This window comes from Pygocentrus nattereri, chromosome 27, assembly GCF_015220715.1.
Source record: "Pygocentrus nattereri isolate fPygNat1 chromosome 27, fPygNat1.pri, whole genome shotgun sequence".
NCBI lineage: Eukaryota > Metazoa > Chordata > Actinopteri > Characiformes > Serrasalmidae > Pygocentrus > Pygocentrus nattereri.
The window spans coordinates 15,707,287-15,732,787 of NC_051237.1; the positions used below are offsets into that span (position 1 = coordinate 15,707,287).

General features: G+C 39.9%; 2 protein-coding genes across 6 annotated transcripts; one reads left to right on the plus strand and one right to left on the minus strand.

The window, feature by feature from the left end:
• Positions 1 to 2,066: 2,066 nt before the first annotated feature.
• nsmce1 (NSE1 homolog, SMC5-SMC6 complex component) lies at positions 2,067 to 9,015 on the plus strand. 5 transcript variants are annotated; one of them, XR_001858275.2, is made up of 8 exons: positions 2,067 to 2,281; positions 3,194 to 3,312; positions 4,038 to 4,159; positions 4,239 to 4,316; positions 4,496 to 4,642; positions 7,129 to 7,245; positions 8,342 to 8,409; positions 8,514 to 8,580. XR_001858275.2 is itself a non-coding variant. In XM_017707532.2 (8 exons), the coding sequence occupies exons 2-8, from the start codon at positions 3,195 to 3,197 to the stop codon at positions 8,621 to 8,623; spliced, it is 819 nt and encodes a 272-aa protein (XP_017563021.1). In that variant the 5' UTR covers positions 2,075 to 2,281; position 3,194; the 3' UTR covers positions 8,624 to 9,015. The 5 variants fall into 5 exon arrangements, 4 of the variants coding, with proteins under 4 accessions (XP_017563021.1, XP_017563024.1, XP_017563022.1 ...); XM_017707532.2 differs by having other exon boundaries at positions 2,075 to 2,281; positions 8,283 to 8,409; positions 8,514 to 9,015; XM_017707535.2 differs by lacking the exon at positions 2,067 to 2,281 and adding an exon at positions 2,305 to 2,398 and having other exon boundaries at positions 8,283 to 8,409; positions 8,514 to 9,015.
• Positions 9,016 to 9,384: 369 nt separating this feature from the next.
• Positions 9,385 to 14,534, minus strand: kdm8 (lysine (K)-specific demethylase 8). Its single transcript, XM_017707537.2, has 7 exons — positions 13,792 to 14,534; positions 12,457 to 12,629; positions 12,221 to 12,353; positions 12,043 to 12,090; positions 11,593 to 11,742; positions 11,386 to 11,478; positions 9,385 to 9,614 (listed from the first exon to the last, which is right to left on the minus strand). The coding sequence occupies exons 1-7, from the start codon at positions 14,236 to 14,238 to the stop codon at positions 9,450 to 9,452; spliced, it is 1,209 nt and encodes a 402-aa protein (XP_017563026.1). The 5' UTR covers positions 14,239 to 14,534; the 3' UTR covers positions 9,385 to 9,449.
• Positions 14,535 to 25,501: the final 10,967 nt, after the last annotated feature.

Below are 25,501 nucleotides of genomic sequence, written 5' to 3' on the forward strand. Positions count from 1 at the left end.
AACACAGTCAGTTAGACACAGGCTTAAAACCACGCCTAAAGACACAAACTGCTGGAAAACAGCAGCTCATTGTTTCTCAGTCAAAGAAACCCTTGCGGTAGGAAACCTCCCTTGTGAATCATAGTGAACTGTTTTGTTATTTTAAGTGTCCTGCCAAGAATTTCTCACTCTGATAGAGACTCTCCTCACAGCTCTGTGGCTTTGCTTAAAATCAGCCTGAATCAAAATGTTGGCTATTTTGTTAGTTCATGTCCCTGTTCATATTAATTATGATCCATCATATTATATATCATATCATATCATACCTTACCATACCATACCATACCATACCATACCACACCACACCACACCACACCACATCACATCATATCACATCACATCTTATCATATCACATCACATCACATCATATCATATCACATCATATCACATCACATCATATCACATCATATCATATCATATCACATCACATCATATCACATCACATCATATCACATCATATCATATCACATCACATCATATCACATCATATCATATCACATCATATCACATCATATCATATCATATCACATCATATCATATCATATCATATCACATCACATCATATCACATCATATCATATCACATCATATCACATCACATCATATCATATCATATCATATCACATCACATCACATCATATCACATCATATCATATCATATCACATCATATCACATCATATCACATCATATCATATCACATCATATCACATCATATCACATATCACATCATATCACATCATATCATATCACATCATATCACATCATATCATATCACATCATATCATATTACAACATATCACATCATATCATATCACATCACATATCACATCATATCACATCATATCATATCACATCATATCACATCATATCACATCATATCATATCACATCATATCATATTACAACATATCACATCATATCACATCACATCATATCATATCAAATCACATCATATAATTTCAAAGACAAAAAAAAATTGTTTTCCAAAGTGTGGTGACTTATGTCTGCCTCTAACACATCTTCCAAGTTTTGATTAAGGCATCATGCGCAAGCAGGCATAATATTATGGAAGAATAATATTAACCTCCATGTCCCACCACCCCTTCCCGTCATCGAGCAGAAAACAACCCTGCCATCTCAGAGACCACTCAGAAAGATGTTTCGCTATGGAAGAAAATATGCGATATGATTTCTGATTCATGTTGACTTTAAGGGGTTCCCTATCCAACTGATATTTTAAGTTCCCAGAATAACTCTGTGGGTAGTTTTCAATGGGAAAACATTTGGTTATTGCCACACAGATAGTAATAACAAATAAGATAAGGAAAATCTCTTTCGGCCTTTTGCATACATTTCGTGCAACTTATGCAAAACATTTTCTGGGTACATATGAAGATGTTATCAATGTCAATTGTGCTTTTTGCACAACACGAACAGAAACTGTGCCCCATCTTTTTTTCCCACTGACTTTATATAAAAAATTATGGAAAGAAGTCTCCAACCTTATTATTTAGTTTTGTGTGTTAACATCTATTGGTTTGTGCTACTTCAGTTATGTCAGAAATGGGAAAAAGATGTATATTAGAATGTATTCATTATTCTTATTTTTATTATAGCTTTTATGTAAAGTTCAAGGTTTTTTTGTGAAACTGATGGACATACAGTCGTTTCTTTATGTCCAATATGTTCAATTCAGCAAATAGTTAAATCGTGCATGAGTTGTGCCTTCCGTTAGAGAATGTGTACTTATTTTCCCTTAGTCTCGGGAGAGTGAGAAAATTATTATTATTATTATTTTGTATTTTATTTTTATTATTTATTTATTTAGGTAGTTAGTTAGTTAGCTAGTTATATTACCCCCCCCCCCCCCCCCCCCCCCCGTTATACATACTGTGTTTTATGATCTTCCCGGTACATTTAGTGTGGGACATTGGGACTTTTATTTTAAAATAATTAAAAGAGGCCAAGATTTTTTATTTTTTATTTCTGGCTTATCACATTTTTATCGTCTTTCTTGAAATGCTACATACGTGTAATATCAGCTGAGTGTAAAATAGCCCGCCTGCTCGGCCATGGCGAGATTTTAAGCGCTGTTTCTGTGGGAAGAAGTGCGCCGTTGAAATCCTGCACCCCAGAATGTGTTGACGGTTCACCAGAGCGGAAGTGTTTGAGCGCGGTTCTCTGGTGGTGCGCGGTAGATTGAAAGCAGCTGCAGACAAACTCTTGTAAAAAGTCATGCGAAGTGAGTTGCTGTGCTCGTAAATACGGTCTCTTCTAGATACACGAGGAGAATAAATAAAAGCAGAGTATCCTGGGCAGTTTGGCCGATGAAGCGAAGCGTTGAGAGGTTTTTGTGAAGGTAGCATCCTAGCTAACCTGCTGTAAACAAACACGGCGCGTCTTTCCCACAGAAGGTTCAGTGGCGTTTTCCTTACTTACTGAAAACACTGGTAATGTCATGGCGTGACACTCGACTGCCTCTACTGTAGGTCAGCTTACTGGTTATATCACTGTCGCGACACGACACATTAGTGTGTGTAACCGTCAGCTGGGTTTGCTGTCGCCGTGGGCCGCAGCGTTAGGCGGGGAACGGACCTTAGACTAACGTCGATTTATCTTATGGGCTCGACACGGTTCTCGGCTTTAAGACATGCCTGATACACATAATACCCAGACTTGTGATTTAGTATCGCAACGTAGCCTCGTTGCTTCGTTTACTGCTGATTTGTGACCGATAAAACACGTTTTGTAGCGCGTTAGCTCGCTGACTAATTTATATACGTTAACGTTACGTTACGTACTTGGATGCAAACGTTTTACATTTATAGCATTTGGCTGACGCTCTTATCCAGATCGACTTACAATTTGATCAATTTACACAGGGAGGCAAAGGCAGCGTTAGGAGTCTTGCCCAAGGACCCTTATTGGTATAGTGTAGGGGGCCTGTCCAGGAGGGGATTGAACCCCAGTCTACAGCAGAGAAGGCAGAGGTGTTACCCACTACACTATCCATCGTAACTGTTCCTAACGTTGCACCTTATGTATGTATGTATGTATGTATGTATGTATGTATGTATGTATGTATGTATGTATGTGCGTGCGTGCACCTATTTATGTAGGTAATTACAATCCTTATGTCCTGCTTATCCTCCAGAATGTCTCGACCAATGGGAGACAGTCATAAAAGGTTCTTACAAACATTGATGAGTAATGGGATCGTCAGTAGCCTCCAGGCAAAGGCACTTCATCGACATTGCTGTGAAACCCATGGAGGTGTGTAACCAACCATTGCCTAGTTTATTAGCTATACCTACCCTGCTTGTATCTAAACTCACTGTCCATTTCATTAGGAATGGTAACCCTATAGGCAGTTTCAGTTCTAGGTATAGATGGTTATACTATTACAGACTGCAGTCTGTCTGTTTCTCTGCATACTCCGTGTTAGCATTTTCTCAGTACATACATGGTCAGGACCCCCCACAGCATCACCACAGAGCAGGTATTATGTGGGTCGTGGATAATTTTCACTGTCAACTTTATAAGACCTTGTCGGTAGATATAAAGTTAGAGATTAGAGCTCCTCTGTTGCTGCACAGTTTGTGTTAGTCATCCCGTACTTCTTCATCAGTGATCAAAGGACCGGGTAGGCTGGGTTTTTTCTGGTTGGTGGACTGTTCTCAGTCCAGCAGTGACACTGCTTGGTGTAATGCACTCGAACATGCCACTGCTATGTCAGCATCACTGCAGTGTTGAAATTAACCCACTACCCAAATACTGCATGTTCACTGGTAGTAAATGGGGTGGAGTAAGGTTAACAAATTATAAAGAAACAAGACTACAGTCTTTTAATTTTGGAGTTCCAGAATACACATATTTAGTAAATGGACCTGGTAAAATGGACAGTGATTACAGCTACAAGGTACCTAATAAAGTGGTGAAAGTATATACCATTGGATAAAAAAGTGCTTGGTAAGAAAAATGCTTTTTGTGTTGTTTAGCACATTACTCACCAGATAGACTGGATGAATTCATCGATGTCATCAACGCTCAACTTCAGCCCATGTTCATGCACATCAGAAAGGGCATGTCAGAAGAGGATGGCCTACAGTATTATGCATTGGTTAGTAATAATATGTATGCATGTTGTGATATCAGCATGAACATGTACGTGATACTCTGGGTCCTTCTTTTTCATTCAGGTCAACATGGCTGAAACGGACGTAACAAGAATGTCCTCTGATTATGCTGATAATGAATTGGAACTGTTCAGAAAAACGGTAAATCATTTGCTGTACTGGATTTGCTTATGGAAATTTCATGTTCGCCTTGATATGCTGCTAGAACAACAAATATGTGCATGCATCTCCAAAGCCATTTAGGTTACACGCTATCGCTTTGAAGCCGCACAAGCTGGATATTTCTAAATAATTTATTGTCATTTCATCTTTCTCCACAGATGGATCTGATTGTAGATTCAGAGAATGGTACTGCCTCCTCCACCGATATTCTGAATTGTGCTGACAGTCTCAAATCAAAAAAAATGAAGAAGAAGGAGACAGAACATGTACTGAATAAATTTGTTCAGGACAAATGGTTAAACGAGGTATTTGTTTTAGATTATTATTTCATATTGATGCAGCTAACTTGGTGATTTATTTATTTATTTTTAAATACTTGTAGGTGTTGAATACAAGACTTATGCAGGAGCGTTGCCTTAGGCATCTTGCACACGCATGCATATTTAGCCTTTTTAAACCAACAGCATAATTGAAAATTTCTCTGTTCACATGAGAACTGACAAATGATTTGTAAAAGCTCATATGAGCTTGAAAGCGTCGTCAAAAAAATGTTTTGCCTGCACACACACACCTGTTAAATAACACACACCTTTAAATAATTCACCACCCTGGACAGTAGTAGGGATGCACGATGATATCAGAATTATATTGGTATCAGTGGATAATTGCTCCAAAAAATTATCATCAGAACAAAGTTTAGATTTGACTCACATTTCAAATTAATATTTGATGTCATACAGTTTCTCACAAAAGTGAGTACACCCCTCACATTTCTGCAAATATTTTATTATATATTTTCGTGGGACAACGCTATAGAAATGAAACTAGGTTATAACATGGTCAGTGTACAGCTTGTATAGCAGTATAGATTTATTATTTACCATTTACTATTTAATGGACATTTATGGTTGGCATTAATGGCTGTGTGCTGAGTTTTCAGAGGACAGTAAATCTATAGCACAAGCACCTCACACCTCACAGTGAACATATTCAAATTGTGTGCATAGTGGTGGTAGCATCATGGTGTGGAGCTGCGTGAGTGCTGCCGGCACTGGGGAGCTGCGGTTCATTGTGGGAAACATGAATTCCAACATGTACTGTGGCATTCTGAAGCAGAGCCTGATCCCCTAACTTCGGAAACTGCCGCATGACAGTTTTCCAACACAATACCTTGCTAAAGGTAAAGGTGATGGGCCTAAACCCAGTTGAGCACCTGTCGGGCAACCTCAAGCGGAAGGAGGAGGAGTGTAAGGTGTCTAACATCCACCAGCTCCGTGATATGGAGGAGTGGAAGAGGATTCCAGTCGCAACCTGTGCAGCTCTGGTGAATTCCATGCCCAAGAGGGTTCAGGCTGTGCTAGATAATAATGAAGGTCACACAAAATATTGACACTTTGGGCACAACTTGGACACGTTCACTGTGAGGTGGACTCACTTGTGTTGCCAGCTATTTAGACATTAATGGCTGTGTGCTGTATTTTCAGTGGACAGTAAATCTATACTGCTATACGAGCTGCACACTGACTACTTTGTTATAGCCAAGCTTCATTTCTATAGTGCTGTCCCATGAAAAGATATAATATTTGCAGAAATGTGAGGGATGCACTCACTTTTGTGAGAACCTGTATTTATTGTACTTCAGAAGAGCAAACATTTAAGTGATGCTGTATAACTGCTAAAATGTCTGCATTTTATTCATCAGTGCATTAATAACCATAAGGAAATAATTCTTACATAATGTTATAATGTTAATCAAGTTACTTTCAGTTACATTTTATTAATATGTATATATTGATGTAGACATCAGCATTAACAGATGTGTACATGGAGAATACTGAATTTCAACACTGGCCCACAATTCCCATGCTGGTGCATCCCTAAATAATGGTTTGCAAAAGCTGTTTTTGTTAATGAAAATGCTTTTGTATGGATGAGAGGTCAAATAGTCCATGTTTGGACAGGGCATTTGCCTATTGCATGGTCAAATCAGGTGCTTTGGGTTCCTTTCTGAGCATGTTACTGAGCTTGGTGATGCTGGTTGAAATGTTGCAGTGACATGCTTCATATGCATCAAAATTAAGGCGATTCATATACATCTGTGCAGGCTTACACACTTCCAGACTGTTGCTGACAACCTTATTTGTAATAGGCTGTGGTTAAGACAGGAGAAAAGAATGTGGTTTAACTACATTTTAAGGGCAAAAAAAATAGGAATTTTTAAATGTGCCCTACAGCTTGAATAGAGTCTGAGGAGAGCCTAGAATAATTATGTCTATAGTATTCTACATTAACATAACACATAATGCACAAGCACTGAAAGTCTTACGTGGCCTTCACACGTCCAAAGATATTTAAAAGAATTTAAAAGTGGAGATGACTTAATGAGCAGAGAGAGCAAAAAATAGGACAGGCGAACAGGGCTCGGGTCTCGCTCCAAATGTTTTGATCCCCACACCTTCGCTGCTGATTCCTAAAAATTTTCGATGCCTTCATTTAAACTACAAATTGAAAGTGGCTTAAACTTAAAATGAGGTGGGAATTTTTATTGACTACAATGATCTGCAGACTAATTAAGAAATGCTGTCAGTCTAAAACATTCTAGATTTTGAACCAGTCGTGCTTATCGGCTCAGTAAGACTGACTACTGAAATAGTGAAATTTGTTACTGATTTGTTTAGATAATGCCAGAAAAACAAACTGAGTGTCTGTCCATAGCTACAGATTAATGCTACTCTATTTTCCTTTGTTCTGTCCTGTTATATTTAACAGAACCCGAACTCTCTTCCCTTAGAAACAAGGTGAATACACTCTGAGCACTCGCTGCATTATTGAGATGGAGCAATATATGCGCATGATTTACCAAGACCTCATCAAAATGTGTTTTGTGTGCCACAACGTTGCCTTCCAGGTGAGGATTATAAATGCATTCAGATAAGAGTATTTTTTTCTGTATCTAAAGAAGCACACTAGAAATTTACAGTAATCTTGATCTTTATATTTACATGTACTGTAGCTCTTTAGTTTGCCTCATTGCTGTATGATGTTGGAAAATGCGATGTTTGATAAATATATAACGATGATATGAGAAGTGATGTTATTAAAATAACGCATGACTGCATGCAACGTGGGTAGGCTTTTTTTTAGGTATAAACAGAAATCTAACTTCTCCTTCAAGCAGAAATCATTATACAAAATTACAAAATCACCGTTCACTATTCTGCAAAATATGAAGAAATATTAACGGCTTCTTGCATCAGAACTGTAAGCACATTTTTTGTGCACTGAAAGGCTGAAGAACAATCAGGATTTTTAATTTGCTTTTTGTATATTTAATGCATGTATATGTATATTTAATATAATGTATATTTAATTAATTTAATGCAATATGATTGTTGCGACTGTAGCTATTACTTTCTCACACGCTTAAACACAATACTGGTCCTGAGAACAATCCTAATGCTTGATGCATCTTTACAGGTTTGTAGTTTAGTGGATGGAGTGCTTTTTTTCTTCAACTGCATGTTTTATAATTGACTGCTTAGCCTAATGTAAGTTCAGTCTCAGAGCAGAGAATATCTCATTAGGTTTGCACCGGTAATGTACCAACATCTTTCTGGTGCTCTGTGTATGAGGTAATTTGATCTGTTCTGTCATCACCGCTCTCACAATGTGTTCATCACAAAAACTCTTATCACAATAGCAATAAAAGGTGATTTAGCATACAGCCATTATAGGACTAGTATCAAACTCTAGCATTTTGGCTGTTTACAGATTTCATCCTTTCTCTTAACCATTTGTACCTTAATCATAGTGTCAGTACTGTGTCCTCAGTACCAGCAATACAGTGTTTTGACCTCATTATGGAGACATCACTGGAAATACTAAATAATTTATCAAAATGTATATCGCCTGTCTAAATAATAACTTCATTCCTCATGTTTTCAGAGCCAAATATGTGAAAATACAACCTGTGGCATTAAGATGCACCTGCCTTGTGTTGCCAGATATTTTAAAGGCCGTAGTGACCCTCACTGCCCTTCATGCAATGACTTCTGGACTCATGAAATTCCAGGTTAGGAAAATGTATTCGTATTTGCACCAACCTAGTGTTATTTGTGTGTGCAGCAGCACCATTCAGAGATGTCTAATTGCAGTCCTAATGCTTTGATTTCTCAGAAATCCAACAGGCCCAATCACAGGGCTCACAAAGCCAGTCTTCATCTGCAGTGCCTGCGCCCAATCCCACACCCTCCACTTCTTCTACACGCCGCTCCAGAAGGTCCTAACATCGAGTTAGTTTGCCACACCTAGCTGTCAGGGTTTGGCTGTGATGAAAAGCACATCAGGATATTTTTTAGAACGTGCAAAAGGCAGCAATCTCACGGAGATAAGGTAGAGTGACAGTCAAATGTTATAAACTGAAAAAAGAGCCCTCCGACTTCTGATTCTGAAGTGTGGAACCTTTAAATGAAATGTAATGCCTGTACAGTTGAAATGCCATGTGTAAAGTGAACACTTCGAAAGGCACTCTCAACCCTGCTCGTGATTATTAATATTTAGACATGTTGATGTTCAGGATAAGCCAGAAGCACATTTATTTACTTTTTCATAACATATATTTGTGTTTAATTCAGATTTGTATTTGTATAATTTTGAAGTAAAAGCAACATTTTCAGAAGTGGTATTTCATTTCTTACATTGTTGGATAAGGGAACTTGCAGCTAAGCTGCAGCAATAAATGTTTGAAATATTTAAGTTCTAGTAGACATTTGAATTCAATCAGTCATTTTCATTAATTTTTTATATAAGTTTAAATTGGATGGGAGCTTTACACTGCCTTCTGCCCGATGACTGCTGGGATAGGCTCCAGCACCCCCCCGTGACCCTGACGGAGAAGCGGCTTGGAAGATGGATGGATGGATGGGAGCTTTACACTAAGAAAAGCCCTGTTCCTATTTTTATTTGACTGCTATTCTGTCACCTATTTTACTCTCTATTACTCTATTACTGGTTTGGGGGAAAATGAGTAATAACAGCACAACAAGAAATTTAGCACTCACAGTATTTATTAATCCTGAGCACAAAGTTGGAACATTTAATAGGAACACATTATCAAGACCACCAAAAACTAACAGAGAAGCTGAGCTGCAAGGAGCGCACATAATGCCAGTGCTGTTTGGGAATGAAAAGGACTTCACCAGGTTGAAGCACACACTCCTGATAAGACGCTTTCATGAAGTTTGGAAACTGCACCACATCTGGATTCTCGACATCCACCTGAGCAGGGAAGACCACACATTATCGCCCTCAGTACAAATGGCTGCATTTGCAGAGTCAACAGCAGGGAGACTGGTTAGAGGTGGAGATTATTACAACATACACTATATTTCCAAAAGAATTCACTCACCCATCCAAATCATTGAATTCACAGGTCATTGGCCACAGGTGTATAAAAACCAGCACATTGGCTTCTACAAACATTTGTGAAAGAATGGGTCGCTCTCAGGAACTCTGAATTCCAGCATGGTACCGTGATTGGACAGCAACTCAGCCACAAAGTAGTAGGCCACGTAAAATGACAGTGCGGGGTCAGTGGATGCTGAGGCGCATAGTGCGCAGAGGTCACTGACTTTGTGCAGTTAATCGCTACAGACCTCCAAACTTCATGAGACCTTCAGATTAGCTCAAGAACAGCGTAGAGAGCTTGACGGAATGGGTTTTCATGGCCGAGCTGCTGCATCCAAGCCTTACATCACCAAGCACAATGCAAAGCCTCGAATGCAGTGGTGTAAAGGGCCACCACTGGACTCTGTAGCAATGGAGATGTGTTCTCTGGACGAATCGCGCTTCTCCATCTGGCAATCCTTTGAATGACTCTGGGTTTGGTGGTTGCCAGGGGAACGGTACTTTTTTGACTGCAATTTGCCCGAGTGTAAAGTTTGGTGGAGGGGGGATTATGGTGTGGGGGTGTTTTTCAGGAGTTGGGCTCAGCCCCTCAGTTCCAGTGAAAGGAACTCTTAATGGTTCAACACCAAGAGACTTGGACAATTTCATTCTCCCAACTTGTGGCCCTTCCTGTTCCAACATGACTACGCACCAGTGCACAAAGCAGGTCCATAAAGACATGGATGAGTGAGTTTGGTGTGGAAGAACTTGACTGGCCTGCACAGAGTCCTGACCTCAACCCAATAGAACCCCTTTGGGATGAATTACAGTGGAGACCAGTGAGCCAGGCCTTCTCGTCTAACATCAGTGTCTGACCTCACAAATGTGCTTCTGGAAGAACGGTCAAAAATTCCCATAAACACACTCCTAACCATTGTGGAAAGCCTTCCCTGAAGAGCTGAAGCTGTTATAGCTGCAAAGGGTGGGCTGACATCATATTAAACCCTATGGATTAAGAATTTAACTAAATTTCATATGCGTGTGAAGGCAGACGAGCGAATTCTTTTGGCAATATAGTGTACTTTTTTTTTTTTTTTTGGATAAAGTCAGTATGTGGATATAGTCAGTACATAAAGCTGATCAGCTACATTTTGCAATAAAAACATTTGTACAGGGCTCCTAAGTGGCACAGCTGTCTTAAGATTTCGTCCTATTCGTAAATGGAAAGTTCATTATTTTTGTCTTCCCACTGGTGCATAGTGACATAATTAAAAATAAGAATTGGCCAAATGTCATTACATTTTGATGGAAGATTACTGTAAAACAAGAAATTTGTCTTTTAAATGACATGAAGAATTGTGTTTAATATGAACATTAACCTGAAAGTCAACCTCAGATATTTGTTCATACACTTTATCCAAAGTGTCATGTCTGGACCATGTCTATTAGTCCATGTCTATTAGTCTATTCATCATGAAATTTTGATACTATGTAAATAAAAAATGTCACCAACGGAGATAAAATATTTTGTCCTAACAGCGTAAATAAAAATGTCTCCCAGCATCATATTTTGGTATATTCCACATCACTGCTTTCTAAAATGAGTCTTACAGTCTACTACACTAAAAAGACAGTCCACTGACATGTGGGTGATGTATGGTACCTGGCTGGTGTTGTGCAGGAGCTGAGACTGATACGGATACAGATTTTCTGTTTGCTCGAGACTGTAGAGACGGATGTATTTCTTCCCAACCACCTGTTTTTCAGTTAGGAAGGAGATCAGGACACAACTCTGGATTATGTAAGAGACAACATAAAAACAAAACATGTCAGAACATTTTGAAGTGTGCCTTTTGTCACTAGGGCTTACCTGAGCCAGAAAGTTTTGCTGTGGATCTTGATGCAGAGGAGAGACAGTCCCGCCTGGTCCAAACCAAGCATTAATCGTGATATCATCTTCATCTCCCTCTCCAAGACAACAGTAGTCAGGGATACGGATGTCTTCTTTCAGCTCTGGCACCTGGAAGAAGGAATATCATGTTGCTTTTTATAACCCAAGTAAGGGCTTTATGTCAGAACACAGACTGTTATGACAGACTCTTCCACAATGGTTTTTGTTCACCATTCTGTGCCAAAGACAGTTACATCAAAAGTGTCAGCGCTGTGGCTGTACGTGATTCTGAAATAATGCAACAAACAACAATGATTGTAAATCAACTGTTTGTTGAGCTCTATGTATTAATTTTTAGAAATCAGACTACCCATAAGGGTAGTTTGTATTAAGTACATGACCATGAAATCACTACAACTCAAATGTTACCTGATCAAATAACTGGTGCTGAGCCAAGTATCCCAGACCAGCAGCTGCCTACAAGCAAATTAAAAAACATATACAAATATAATCATATATCCATATCTAAGCATATATACAACCAGTCTTGTTTATAAGTCACTGCCGTATGACCACAATTATAGTATATATGAACTTGTAATCTTACTTCATCCATAATATAGCGGTCTATGAATTCGTTTACTGTGAGGAGCTTCTGTGACCACTCTTCGTCAGTGTATCTAGATCCCAGCTCCACAGGAACAGTGCGGCAGCCTGCCACTACTCGTAGGTAGTCTATGCTTGCAAGAGGATGCAGATGTAGGGAAAGACGGAAAATTTCAGAGGGTAACTCACCAATCTGTGAAATACAGCAGGCTGATCTAAATCTATGAAGAATGGTACCTCCACATGTGCTCTCTGAAGGCAGGCCAGTGTTCAATTATTCCTTCCAGTATGACTGGCTTTTGGGGCACCAGAAAATCTGATCTGAAGCTTTCCAGAGCCGGACACTTAACTCTCGGTACTGACACTGCAGCATCAATTTGGAGCTCTGGCGTAACGTTCCTCTTGAGTTTCTATTGACAAAGGAGACAGAAGTGTGCTTACAGCTCTTGAAAGCTGGATTTCTGACAAGCTGACAGTAGCTGAACATTAACAGCATGATGCTGATTAACACTTGCACAAAGAAAAGCCAAAGCTTTGTCCTCCGATTAAAATGAATGGCTCACAAATGAATAAATCACTGATCTCACAGCGGTTTGATTAAATCACGATTCTTTTCAGTGAATCATGAAATCTCACATTTCAATTTCAGTGACACACTGAAATGAAACTTCTTGCACGATTCAGGACACACTTGGTTGAAAACTGAACAAAAGACAGTCTACATACTGAAACGATGTCAGTAGGTTGGCTGCGGGCAGTTATGTGCCGTGAAATCCAACATCTTTAGACACTAGAGAACGGCTGGTCATCCAAGCCAAGGAACGCCATCATTTGTGGGTTTTTTGTGATTTCAAAAACTGTGGCTACATGTGGCGGTGGTGTGCTACCAGGGACGTTTTCAAATTGTCAAACCCACAATGGAGAAGGTTTTCAGTCTTCAGTTTCCTCTTGATATATGAACACAGGAAAAGCGAAGAGAACAAAGGCTGTTTTTAATCACAATTTCTCATTTTCATAAAATTATGTCTTAGATTTTGACACGTTGTAGACCTATTGATCAGTTTCTGATCACAATTTTCAGAAACTACACGCATCCTGCCTGCGCCTGATTTGATTAACCACTCCGACTGACTAATTTTCAATTTTTTTAACTAGACAGGATACACAAAGGTGACTATTACACTTCTGCACTTAGCAGACGATCTTATTCAGAGTGACTTGCAATGTAATCATGCAACAGAGATAGGTGGGTATAGTGTTAAGAGTCTTGCCCAAGGACCCTTATTGGTGTATTGTGCTGTGGTGGTGTGAGGACAAGGAGCTGAATGCCAGTCTGCCACATCGAGGCCAGCCGTATTACCAGTCCTTTACTATTCACACAGTAGTGGAATAACCATATGCATTTATTTTTAGATTTAGGCCAGTAATGGACCAAGAATTCCCTTTGGGCAAAAACAGCACATTGTATTCAATACCGTTATAACCTGATTCCAAAACTGACAGGTTGATTCACCACCGTCGAATCAACACCTCAGATCGATCATTACTGCTTTTACACCCATCATAGTTCACCTTGGGGCAGGGCTGGTCTTCCGCTTTGCTGGGAAGCTGCATCTTCACTTTATTTTTCAGAACAGCCACGAGTCTCTGGAGAACATTGTCCATAATGGAGGCCCCCATCAGCAAACCCATATCACACGTGCTTATGGCCGCTTGGATCTTGGCTTGAGATGCATCTCCATTACACATCCCAACAACTTTGAAGAGGCACCCATAGGAGTAAACACGCCTCCACTCTTTATCCACATCTCGCCAGGTTCCTGTGTTGAGCTTCTCCCAGGCGTAGTCGACGATGGCCTGGGCGGTCTCGGCACGGGGGTCAGACGCCCGGTACAGCTGCTCTCTGCTCAGCTCCAGCAGGGCCAGCACACTCGCTTCAACCGCCTCGCTGAAGACCAGAGGGAACTCCGGCTGAGCGGCGGGCAGCAGCGCCCGCACGTCCCTCCACACTTCAGCCATGACTCACGGCGTTTTACAGTTAATGGGAAGTCCAAGCCGCGGTGTTTATTTCGAAGTTCGCTCACATTTTAAACCCGACCGACCGGCCGACCCGCTGTGTTTACCGTGAACGGCATTAACGTCACTGCAGAACGAGCAGGGACACGCGCACGTTAAGTCAGACTACTGGACTTAAAACCATCTTTTCGCAGCGACGTAATGCCTAAAGTTTATTTTAAATTAAAAAAAAAAAACAGCGTCAAACATGACAGCACATCGGCTAAGCCGCCCTGAATACATCAACTGCCGCATTAAAAAGCGTCCGTATAGAAACTGCCTGTACAGACAGCGTTCCGCCTCGCTATTCCCCATTTTCCCTGATCAGTGAGTTGGCGGTTAACTGACAGACAACTAACCAGAGCAAACATGTACAGCTGGAACCAGGAGCAGAAACATCTTTTTATTTCCTTTCCAATTCACAGAGGTGGACGAATCATGTACTTGAGTTAAAGTAGAGCTACCCAAGGTAAAATATTACTCCAGTAACAGAAGTTCCTCCATTTAGACCTCCACTTGCGTAAAAGTACTAAAGTATTTGCCTTCAAATGTACTTAAGTATAAAGTAAAAGTACTAAAAGAGTAATTCTGGCTCTGATGTCCTGTTATCATTTTTATAACAAGACTGGCTTCATGAACTCATTTCAGGTGAAAGTCCTCCAGCGTCTCTCTTGGTAAACCAGTCTTTTAATAGAACGTCATTAATTAGTGACGCTGATGTCTATTAAAATGATCATAAGCACAAAACACTGAAGGTAAACAGTTTCCATCAGGGAGAACCGAGTGGCTCTGAAATCACTTTTACACACAAGTAAAGCTTTAAACTCAGGTTCACAAATAAGTTTTCCTTTACTATGTTGATCTGTAGGCCTCTGTTCATAAACATAAACTAACCCAAACTAACTATATTTACTATAAAATGAAAGTGTTTGTATCAGTCTCGACTGCATATGTGGACATATTTCTATATTGTGCCCTATTTACACAAAGTTAGGTTAGTTCATCATTTATGTTGAACAGACTCTCCCAAAGTTTTACGCTGCTGCGCTGACGTTGAACCGCGTGCTGCACTGGGTCGGTATGACCAACAGGTCAAAACCAGCTCTAAACAGAGTGACCGCTGGGCCCTGATTGGTGCTCTGGCTTTGCGCTTCTTTCGTTTTGACATGTTACGTTTTTATACACACAGAAAACAAAAGGAACGACAGATTTCTCAAAATGTAGGAGGAAAAAGTTGGATATTAGACTCTGAAATGTAGTGGAGTGAAAGGAAAAAGTCAGTACAGTAAAGTACAGATACATGAAAAAAACTACTTAAGTACAGTAACGAATGACATTTACTTAGTTACTGTCCACCACTGCCAATACATACTGGATTTTTTTGTCAGAGATAGTAATGGCAGTTATGATTTCTCAATCAAGAGAAAATCTCAAAAAAAAGGAAAATTGAGAGACAAATTCTATACTTTATATGTGTATCAGAATTCATACAAATTAATGGACAATCCCATAACAAAATTTATCTCTGCAAGCTCGTACAGGCATTTTGACAATGTCCTGACACTGTAAAAGAACACCACTCAAGCAGTAAAACCTGGTCAGCATTGGTGGTCCACCGAACTACAAGCCACGGTCTCTAACTGTACACCAACAAAATATCTACAAGTGTACAGTGTTTTAAAGTCTCAGCAACACCGCCATCCCTGATACATTCATACCTGCACAAGAAACTTGCCTTGACCATGTGTGGAGTCACTGCTGTACTGTACTGTCTACCACCTAAATAATATCAGGTCAGTGGTGGTTCTATGGTGGTCTCTTTCCATTGAAGGACAGGGTGGTATCAAGAGTGTGATACAGTGATATCTATATATTCATATCTGTGGTATTAAAAGTATGTGTGCTTGCATGAAAGATATACTTTGGCATCAAGTTTCATCACTATGGTGTTTTGTTTGGTTACGCAATAGATGTTATAAGATGATCCTTGAGGCTGGACTGCAGGGGCAGTGATTATATATATATTGTATAGAACCATCTTCCCTCCGTTTTGGAAGTAAGTAGCTACAGTTTGTGTTAAAAGGATGGTGTTATTCTTTTGTCAGTTTATGTGGTGTTAGCTGTTAACTCCAGTAAAATACCCCAGATGAGGGCTAAATTGCGTTTATTAATGACCTGAGCCAGACATATTAAATTGAGCAAATGCGATGAATAAACATAAAACTACACAACAGATACTTTCTTAATTAAGGATTTTTTGACATAACAGCACGCTTAGCTACTGAACAATGAAAAAAAAAAAACAAAACCTCCATGATTCTATGATTAATGAAACTTGTGGCCCTTTCTAGTTTCTGGTGACCCATGAAAATGATCACTTTCTGTTAAAATGACAGTTATGTAGATAATCCAGTCATAAGACTTGAACTTGGTGTCCTAAGTCTGGTTCTTTAGTTTTGTAATGGAGCTTTGACCTGACGTTGTCTCTAATGTGAGGCAGTCATGGGCTGGAGGTTAGGGAGCCAGCCTTGTGACCGGAAGGTCGCTGGTTAGATCCCCAGAGCCGACAGCACATGACTGATGTGTCCATGAGCAAGACACCTAACCCCCAACTGCTTCCCGGGCGCTGTGGATTGGGCTGCCCACCGCTCTGGGCAAGTGTGCTCACTGCCCCCTCACACCCCCCCCCCCCCCCCCCCCCCCTCACTTCACGAATGGGTTAAATGCAGAGGTGAAGTTTCCCTGTTGTGGGACTAATAAGGGTCGCTCTTAAAATGTGAGCTTTAAGATGGCTGTAATTACTGTTTCAGCTATGTGGTGTGCTTTTGTTCATTTTTAAAAATAACACCATGTCATTGGATTGGACAATATTCTGTTGGGTGTTTAATCCTTTTGTTTCCAGGGGCAACAATGAAGTAAGAGCCTGCAGTACTAGCAGGTTGGAAATAAAGAAAGCTTGATGATTTTAATAGAAAACCATGTATTGATACTGTATTTAATGTATATAATACTGTATTTTTTTATTTCACATAAACCATTAGGCCTTCTCTGAAGGCATAGAAGGCCCTGAGTGTTTCCCATTGTGGGAGGTATAAATGTTGAACTAAGTGTAGATACAAGGTAGGCATACCTTCTGGTTCAGTGTATAACATATAATTGGTCTGGAGCAATGAACTGGTGTATGAGGCTCAAGTACGACTACAAAGGTCACCCTTGGTTGCTTTGTTTGGTTTTTCATTTACACTTAATTAGGAAAACTGCACTGTGGAGGTAGGCCAGCTGTTAAAGGATGAGATGTTAGAGCAGTGAGATGATCTGTGGAGGGAGCATGTTTGAGGGCAGCAGGACTGGCTTTGATATGAGCCTTAAATAAAACTGGAGGTTTTGTGCTATGGTTGCTTTGCGCACAGGCTTTGACAATTATTCTCAAAGCTGACAGATCTTGGTATCAACTGTCGACAGGCCTTATGCTCCGATTTTGCACATTAGAAACGGAAGGCAGCAACCATCAACAATGCTAATGTCACAGCAAATGACACTGTGTTAGCACGTCAGCGACCGTGTCACCTGGTGCGGCAATTCTGCCAAGATATTAAGATCCTCACACTCTGGCACACAAGAGAGACAATTCCATTCTTCGCAACATGTGTGTCTGTTTCTGACAAATGAAGCACTTCAAATGCGTGAAGCAAACGTAGGGGAGCTGTAAGTTCTGACTCGAAAGCATTTCCCTGCTCCCATTGACTTTGCCTGTGTGTGAGACAGAAAGCCTTCGCTCCAGGGCGAGTGTTGCACAGCATGACTTCTCTTCCAGCGTTTTCACGTTTGACATAATGGATGAAAGCTTCACTCATGGGACACGGTGGAGGAGGCGCTGCATGAAATGCTACCATTTTTTTCCACACTCTTTCTCTCTCTATTATTCGTTATTTGACATAGTTCTAGGAAAAATAGAACAATGCTTATTCTGAGCTTTTCAAAGCATGTTCTTTCCCCTCACTAAATGTTTTGTTTGTATGTGGGTAGATCCTGTGCCTTTGCTCATAAATAATGCAGTATGCCCCATGGGATGGGTTTCTCGGGCTTTTTTCTATTTTTTTATGCTTGATATTAGAAACAACACAGCAACCGATATCGCATCATCAAAAACAACAGTTCTGTCCTTTTTATTCAGATTACAAGTGCTACACCGTCTCTTATTCAATCAGAATTGCAATACAGATGCAGAGCTATATTTTTGCCAGATCGAGCTAGTAATATTGAATAAATATATGTGTGGTAGTACCCTGAGGATGCTGCTGTATTATTAATAAAGCAGCTTCTTGTTGTTGTACAGCGTGTAAACATGGACTGCTTTCTTTTTTGGTAGCATCATTTGTGGTTGTTTCTACAAAAGCCATTGTGGGATTGTATAACCTTAGTTCCTATTCTGTGCACATACAGTACAGTAATGTCAAGACCACTTTTACACATTTACACAATTTCCCCATCAAAACAGCTAATAAGTGTAAGTTATGCAAGTTTCAGCATGAGAAAAACATTTAAATATTGAGATTTAACTGAAAATAATAGCCGCCTGAACAACGAAATACAACCCCAGTTCCAAAAAAGCTGGTACAATGTGTAAAATGTAAATACATGTAAATAAAAACAAAAGGCAATAATTTGCAAATCTCATAGACCCATATGTTATTCACAATAGAACATAAAACACCTATCAGATGTTGAAAGTGAGACATTTTACCATTTCATGAAAAACTTATTTAGAACTTGATGGCAGCAACGCGTCTCAAGAAAGTTGGGACAAGGCCGCATCTACCATTGTGTAGCATCCCCTCTTCTTTTAACAACGGTCTATAAACGTCTGGGAAGTGAGGAGACCAATTGCTGGAATGTGGGGAGAAGAATGTTATCCTATTCTTGTCAGATATAGGATTCTAGCTGCTCAACAGTCCTGGGTCGGAGTTTTCTATTGGTAATACATGTGGACTGCAGCCAGTTCATCCCCCAGACTCTTCCTCTGCGGAGTCATGCTGTTGTGATGGACGCAGTATGTGATTTAGCATTGTCTTGCCCAAATATGCAGGGCTTTCCCTGAAAGAGATGCTGTCTGGATGGGAGCGTATGTTGTTCTCAAACCTCTATATACTGTTCAGCATTGATGGTGCCTTTCCAGCCCAAATATGGGTCTATGAGATATGCAAATCATTGCTTTCTGTTTTTATTTACATTTATTTAAATTTTACAAAGTGTTCCAACTTTTTTGGAATTGGGCTTGTATAGTATGTCAGTATTTAATGTGTCCATCTTGGTCTTTACTACAGCTTCCATTCCTTGATTGAGACTTGATTCTGATCTAACTGCAGGGACATTTCCACACATATTCCACAACTCCAAAGTTCAGTCTTAGAAAAACTGCTTTCAATGATGACTGGACTCTGGGGTGGTCAGTCCATTGTTCTAAGAACATCAGCAGCATCTTTGTTTGATTTGCAAATGTATTCTTTTTTGTTTATATTCTTTGCTTCTTGACAGCTATACACCTTTTCAGACTCATAGTGTTGAGTTGTCTTCTTACAGTTGAAGAATGCACAGAAACGAGAGTAGATTTTGATTCTGATCTCATCAGAAATATCTTCTAAAAATGAATAACTTGTACTTAACTGTTGTTTTGACTGGAAATTCACAAAATGAAGTGTAATCCTGTTGGCGTTCCACTGCTGACACAAGAAGAGATCCATAGAAATGCATTCTTTTCTTTATGAGAGCCGCCTCCTAGCCTACTCAGAATATTTGAATTTCATGGGCTGTAGTATATTCATACAGAGTCTATACACTTTGAACACTACTGCTCATGTTCTGCATGGTTTTTTCCCTCCACAATAGCTGTGTGATTACCAGAAGCAACAGCAAGGAATAACATAATATCAAAACAGCTCCATCTTTTTATTCATGCCTGAGGAGGAACAGTACCTCTCGAACAGATTGATTCATGATTGCAATGCCAGCAACCAAATACGCCTGAACTTCACAGTGAGAGACAGTTACTGAGAATTTCGTTGGCTAGATTACACAAACGCTTCACAACATAATGGAGTGTTGAAAGAGGAAGGCGCCGGACCAATGTGCATGACGCAGCACTGTGGTGTGTTGTTGTGGTCAGATGTTTTGTGAGAACGCGGTGGCAAGGTTCGCCATAAGAGCGTGCGCTCTCAGCTGTATCTCCAAGAGAAACATGCTCTGTACTGCGAAGTTGTCAATGCGCTTGTTTAGCTTTGGTATGGTGGACGTTGGGCCCTCGTTGTAGGAGAGGTGAATTAATGTTTTATTCAAATGGAGCACACGCTGTGGGGAGCTGTGAGGAGGAGGAGATGGAGGAGGACGGGCATTGAAGGTCAGAGGCCTAGCAATTGCCGCCGTTCCCTGGGCTGTCAGTGCTGACATCACCTGCTGGCTGACTGCCCGAACGTACCTCAGCGTGAGTGGCTGACCTTTTTCAGGCTCATCATGCGAGGTCTAGTTCCTGGTAGGCCAGGGGACTCGTTAGTATGTGTCACTAATGTTCCATACACCTCCTGAAAAAACTAACTGCAAATAAAATAAAAAATGAATTAATAAACATAGTTGTATGCAAAAGTTAGAACGTACCTGACCGGACGACTCTCTTGTGGATTTTCAAAGTGCAAATAAGTACACACCTTCTACACTGAGTAACTGTCTAGTAATGCTGCCATTTTTTAGTGCAGAATTTTTATCTATTTAATCTAGTTTGATGTATTAAAAAAATAACAAAATATTAAATGTGCCATAACTTTTGGACTGGCCACATTTGATGTTTTATTTTTTTCATGATGGTGTTAATTCAGAAAAGATTCATCTTTTAATGCTTTGTATTAAAATTTTTAGGGGGGGGCGAGAGGGACTCATTCCCCCTTTATATAGACAACAGAGACTCGAGCCCCATTCACAACAGCAGGAAATTTGGCGTCTTTCATTAAATCTAAATGATTATTTCCCCTCATCAAAAACATTTGTGGCCAATTTTGTGACTGGTTAAAGCCTAAACACTCTTTTGATGAGCAGATTTCAAGAAAACACAGTTTTCTTTCGTGTTTGTTCAGCAAGCTGTCGGGTCTTTGCACACGCTGCTGCTGTTGTCTTGGGAGATGGGTGTGGGGTGAAGTGGTTGACGCAAGACTTATGCAGACAGGTACTGTACCCTTTTTTCCCCCCATTGATTTGAATAGGCGTGTGCCATGGTGGTTGACTTTATTCATTATCTTTAGTTAAATCTAAGTAAACAGCAATGGTACATTGAAACGTGCCAGGGTGTGTGTACATATTTATACTTAGAATATCTTACTTAGAAAGAATGTACTTTGACCAGGTGCCCACAAACTTTTGCATATAACTGCACAAATAAAATTACGTTCCAGTGCAAATGCTTTGCCTAAAATTAGCAGCACCAGTAGCAATAATTATGTTTACAAGGGCACAGCAGCCCTAAAAGAATCTTAGAAACTGGAGTGAAGTTGTATAAAAGACTAGTCCTTCTGAAGTCCCGTGTATATGCACACCAGCATCTTTACTGACTTTACAATGAAAAAGGGCCCCTCCATAATACAAGTTTCCTCCCATTTGCAAACATCAGTGTTTCTTTTTTTCTCTCCATCAACAAATCCCCATGATGTCTGTGTTTAATGTGACTGACGTCTCTTCCTCGCCCCCAAACTGCGAGCCCTTCACTTCTGCGCTCGTGTTTTGGTGTCAGCGGACTGACATGAGCATTTACATGTCCAAATTAGGTCAACTAAGACCCAGTGAAACCCTGCTGTTGTAAGGTTGCCACCTCCTGGACACTCAATAAGTGATGTGTTTTTTTTGTTGTTGTTGCTAAATTTAGTGGATGGGTAGCTTTGTTCATGATACAACAGAAGGTAGATAGATGTCAGTTCAGCTATAGAACCTACAGAACTGAGAAGCAGCGCAGTGCTGCCTAAACATATGTCTCAACACCAGCAGTGCTCTTTTCCCACATAACTGTCCATATGCTGAGGGTATTTTGATTGCCTTTTGTACTGACAGAACCAGTTTAAACTTCTCACACACACACACACACACACACACACACACACACATATATATATATATATATATATATATATATATACACACACACACACACACACACACACACACACATAGTATAATATAAAGTCTAAAAAATTATTATTTAAAATTTTGATTTCACTTGGTTTTGTTGATATACAATAGTAATACATAAAAGGTTTAGTTTCAGTAAGCTCAGGTGCAGGCATTACAGTCCAAATGATGTTGAGATCAAGACAAGACTAAGACTGTTCATTTACGGCACCACAGTAGTAAAGACAGTGGTTAGATATAAAATAGTGAATACTCAAAGAACCATTTGTATGCATAAACATTTCTTTGCCTGGTTTAATATGTTTTCTCTATGAAGGGAAGCAAGCTGTTGTAACCTTTAGAGACCAAAGCCATTCCTGTGTTTATTTTGCTACTTTCACATTTAAGCTGGCTGTGAACCAATAGAGCCCTGACTGCAATGTGTAAATGTTGCATGTCTATGGAATCTTGAGAATATAAACTAAATATAAGGAAACTTTATCTCTGGGCTGCAGTATAACACATGTTTTGATAATAATAATAATAATAATAAAAATAACAATAATAGTATCATCATCATCATAAAAAACATGATGATAATAATAATAATATTAAAACTTAATAATAACTTTAAAATGTTTAATTAAATATGAACACATCACAGTAAAATCTCAAAAAACAAACGTGTCAACAGCAATCTGGAGACAACGGGTATGTGTAGTGGTTGGATAGTGTAGTGGGTAACACATCTGCCTTCTATGCTGTAGACTGGGGTTCAATCCCCTCCTGGACAGGCACCCTACACTACACCAATAAGAGTCCTTGGGCAAGACTCCTAACACCACCTTTGCCTGCCTGTGTAAACTGATCAAATTCTAAGTTGCTCTGGATAAGAGCATCAGCCAAATGCCATAAATGTGTGTATTAGCCATGCTCTTATAGTCACTTTTTATAGGGGACTATAAGGAGCAGTAGAAGCAGTGTTCATCCCCCTGCAGTCTGGATATTCTGCATGATTAGGTTATTTGAAAACAAGAATGTACAGCTGTAATTTCCATTGGTAATTCAATCCAAAGCAAATATATCGATGAATTGAAATGCAACAATTCATTAGCTCATCCTGTTATGTGCCAAGTAAACTAAAAACCTAAGAATATTTATGTAATTTTAAAAAGCGAGTGTAGCCTAGATTTGCTTTGACCACGGCACGTTAGCCATGAACTGTAGAGAAGCCATTCAGCACTTATCCATTCTGCGTATCCATTAAATAAACACAACACTTATCCATTAAATAAAATTTGTGATGATGGAATGCCATCATTCCAGAGGGGCACAAAGACCCCAAAATGTTTTTATATGGTGAAACTTTCATGCAACTAGGTGCAGGTTGTGAGTTGCATGCAACATTATTTCTATGCAGTTTGACAGGGACATGAAGGCATTGGTATACCATATCATTCTCGTTATATAAAGTAATCTGCAAAGTGTTATTACACCATTCATTTTTCAAGCTGTCTCTGCAATTCTTTTCTGTATCAATATCTGTCTAGGGATATTTGTTGGATATTCAAGTATTTAATCTGATCTGTGCATGTTAAGCCTTTGAAAATTATTGTTAAAGTAGTCCTTATGGTTGCACTTACTTATCCTGTTCTAGAAGCACAACAGTTCCTCAAGGAGAACGCCTTTCGTCTCGCCTTCTGTAATAATTTTCTGAATCTGAGCTCTGTGTAAAATCAGGGAGCATCAAGAGAAGAGACTCACTGCATAAAGCGCGAGAGCAGCAGGCCATTAAACAGTTGTTTGCATTAATTATAGAAAGGTTAGCTTAGAGAAACTCATGTTTGTTTGTTTTTTTAATGGCTGAGGACACCAGCCTTACACAAATTTAATCAAGAGGATCTCATTTTCAACTATCCACTAAATTATCTTATCTTTTAGTTTCCTCTCCACTGACCTGATGAATTCGGTTTCGCTGTTTGATATCACATGATGCATTACCTGTGTTTTGTATGGCTGTTTCATGAAACTGAAGAGCTACCTGAAGCTGAGATGCTTGCAACTTTGTGGCTGAGTTTCAAACAAGTTGCAGCACTTTACATTATTAGAGTTTCAGATTGGTTTCAAGCAGCTTAAGTTGCTTGTAAGTTTTACAGTGAAGCCAGCCAAAGGGTTATAAAATGGTTCCAATGGCATAGCACCAAAAAGGGATCCACTCAAAGAACCTTTTTTGGCACTATAGAACCCTTTTTGCAAATAATGTATACCGTTTACATGGCGATACATTAGTTAGACTACTAGTCTTAGTTAAACCATTTTTGAACCATGCATGTGCACGTAAATGTAGTAGATGAGTGTGCTGCTGATGATGGATGCTGTAAAGAGCTACATTTACAGCTAACATGTGGTCAGGGTGAGCAGTTAATATGGCTTTAATCGCTGACAGCTTGGATGACAAAATCAATAAATGTTTCACCGTTGCACTTTTTGGGCCTGAAAGCCAGCTTTCCTTGATAAATCCAGTAAATTGCTGTAATTTTTTAATCTCTGGACCTTTAGCTGTGGAAAGCTCTGTAGATGTTGTTGAAATTGCATCTTTCCTATTTTCAAGGATTTTTGCACTGAGAGACTCTACAAGCTTAGTTTTCGTAATACGCCCAGTATGAGTTTTGTAACACAGCTTTTGGCAAAGCTTAAGACCTTAAAGCGACTCACTGTCTCCCTTCCATTTCCCCAGATTGTAATGACTAGGGCCTCTTAAAGAGGCCTGCATCAGTAAATCTCTCGCTGCTGCTTACTCTCACTGGTGAAAATCCCGAGGTTTCACTCGCAGGCTGTGAAATGAACTATATCCTGAGCTTGTTGTCGCTGCAGGAGATGATCTTTGTGGCAGAAATCACTTAAGGTTAATCCTCGCCGAAACACCAGGGCTGGCTCGCACAGTGCAGAGGCTGCGGCATTAGGGGCATTAACACAAACTGCCAGGCCCGGTGCCAGGGCATCAGGGCACTGCCAGAGCATGACCGTAAACAGCAGCCTCCCAGGGGGGTCCGGAGTGCTCAGCCACCAGTGGGGTGGTGTGAAA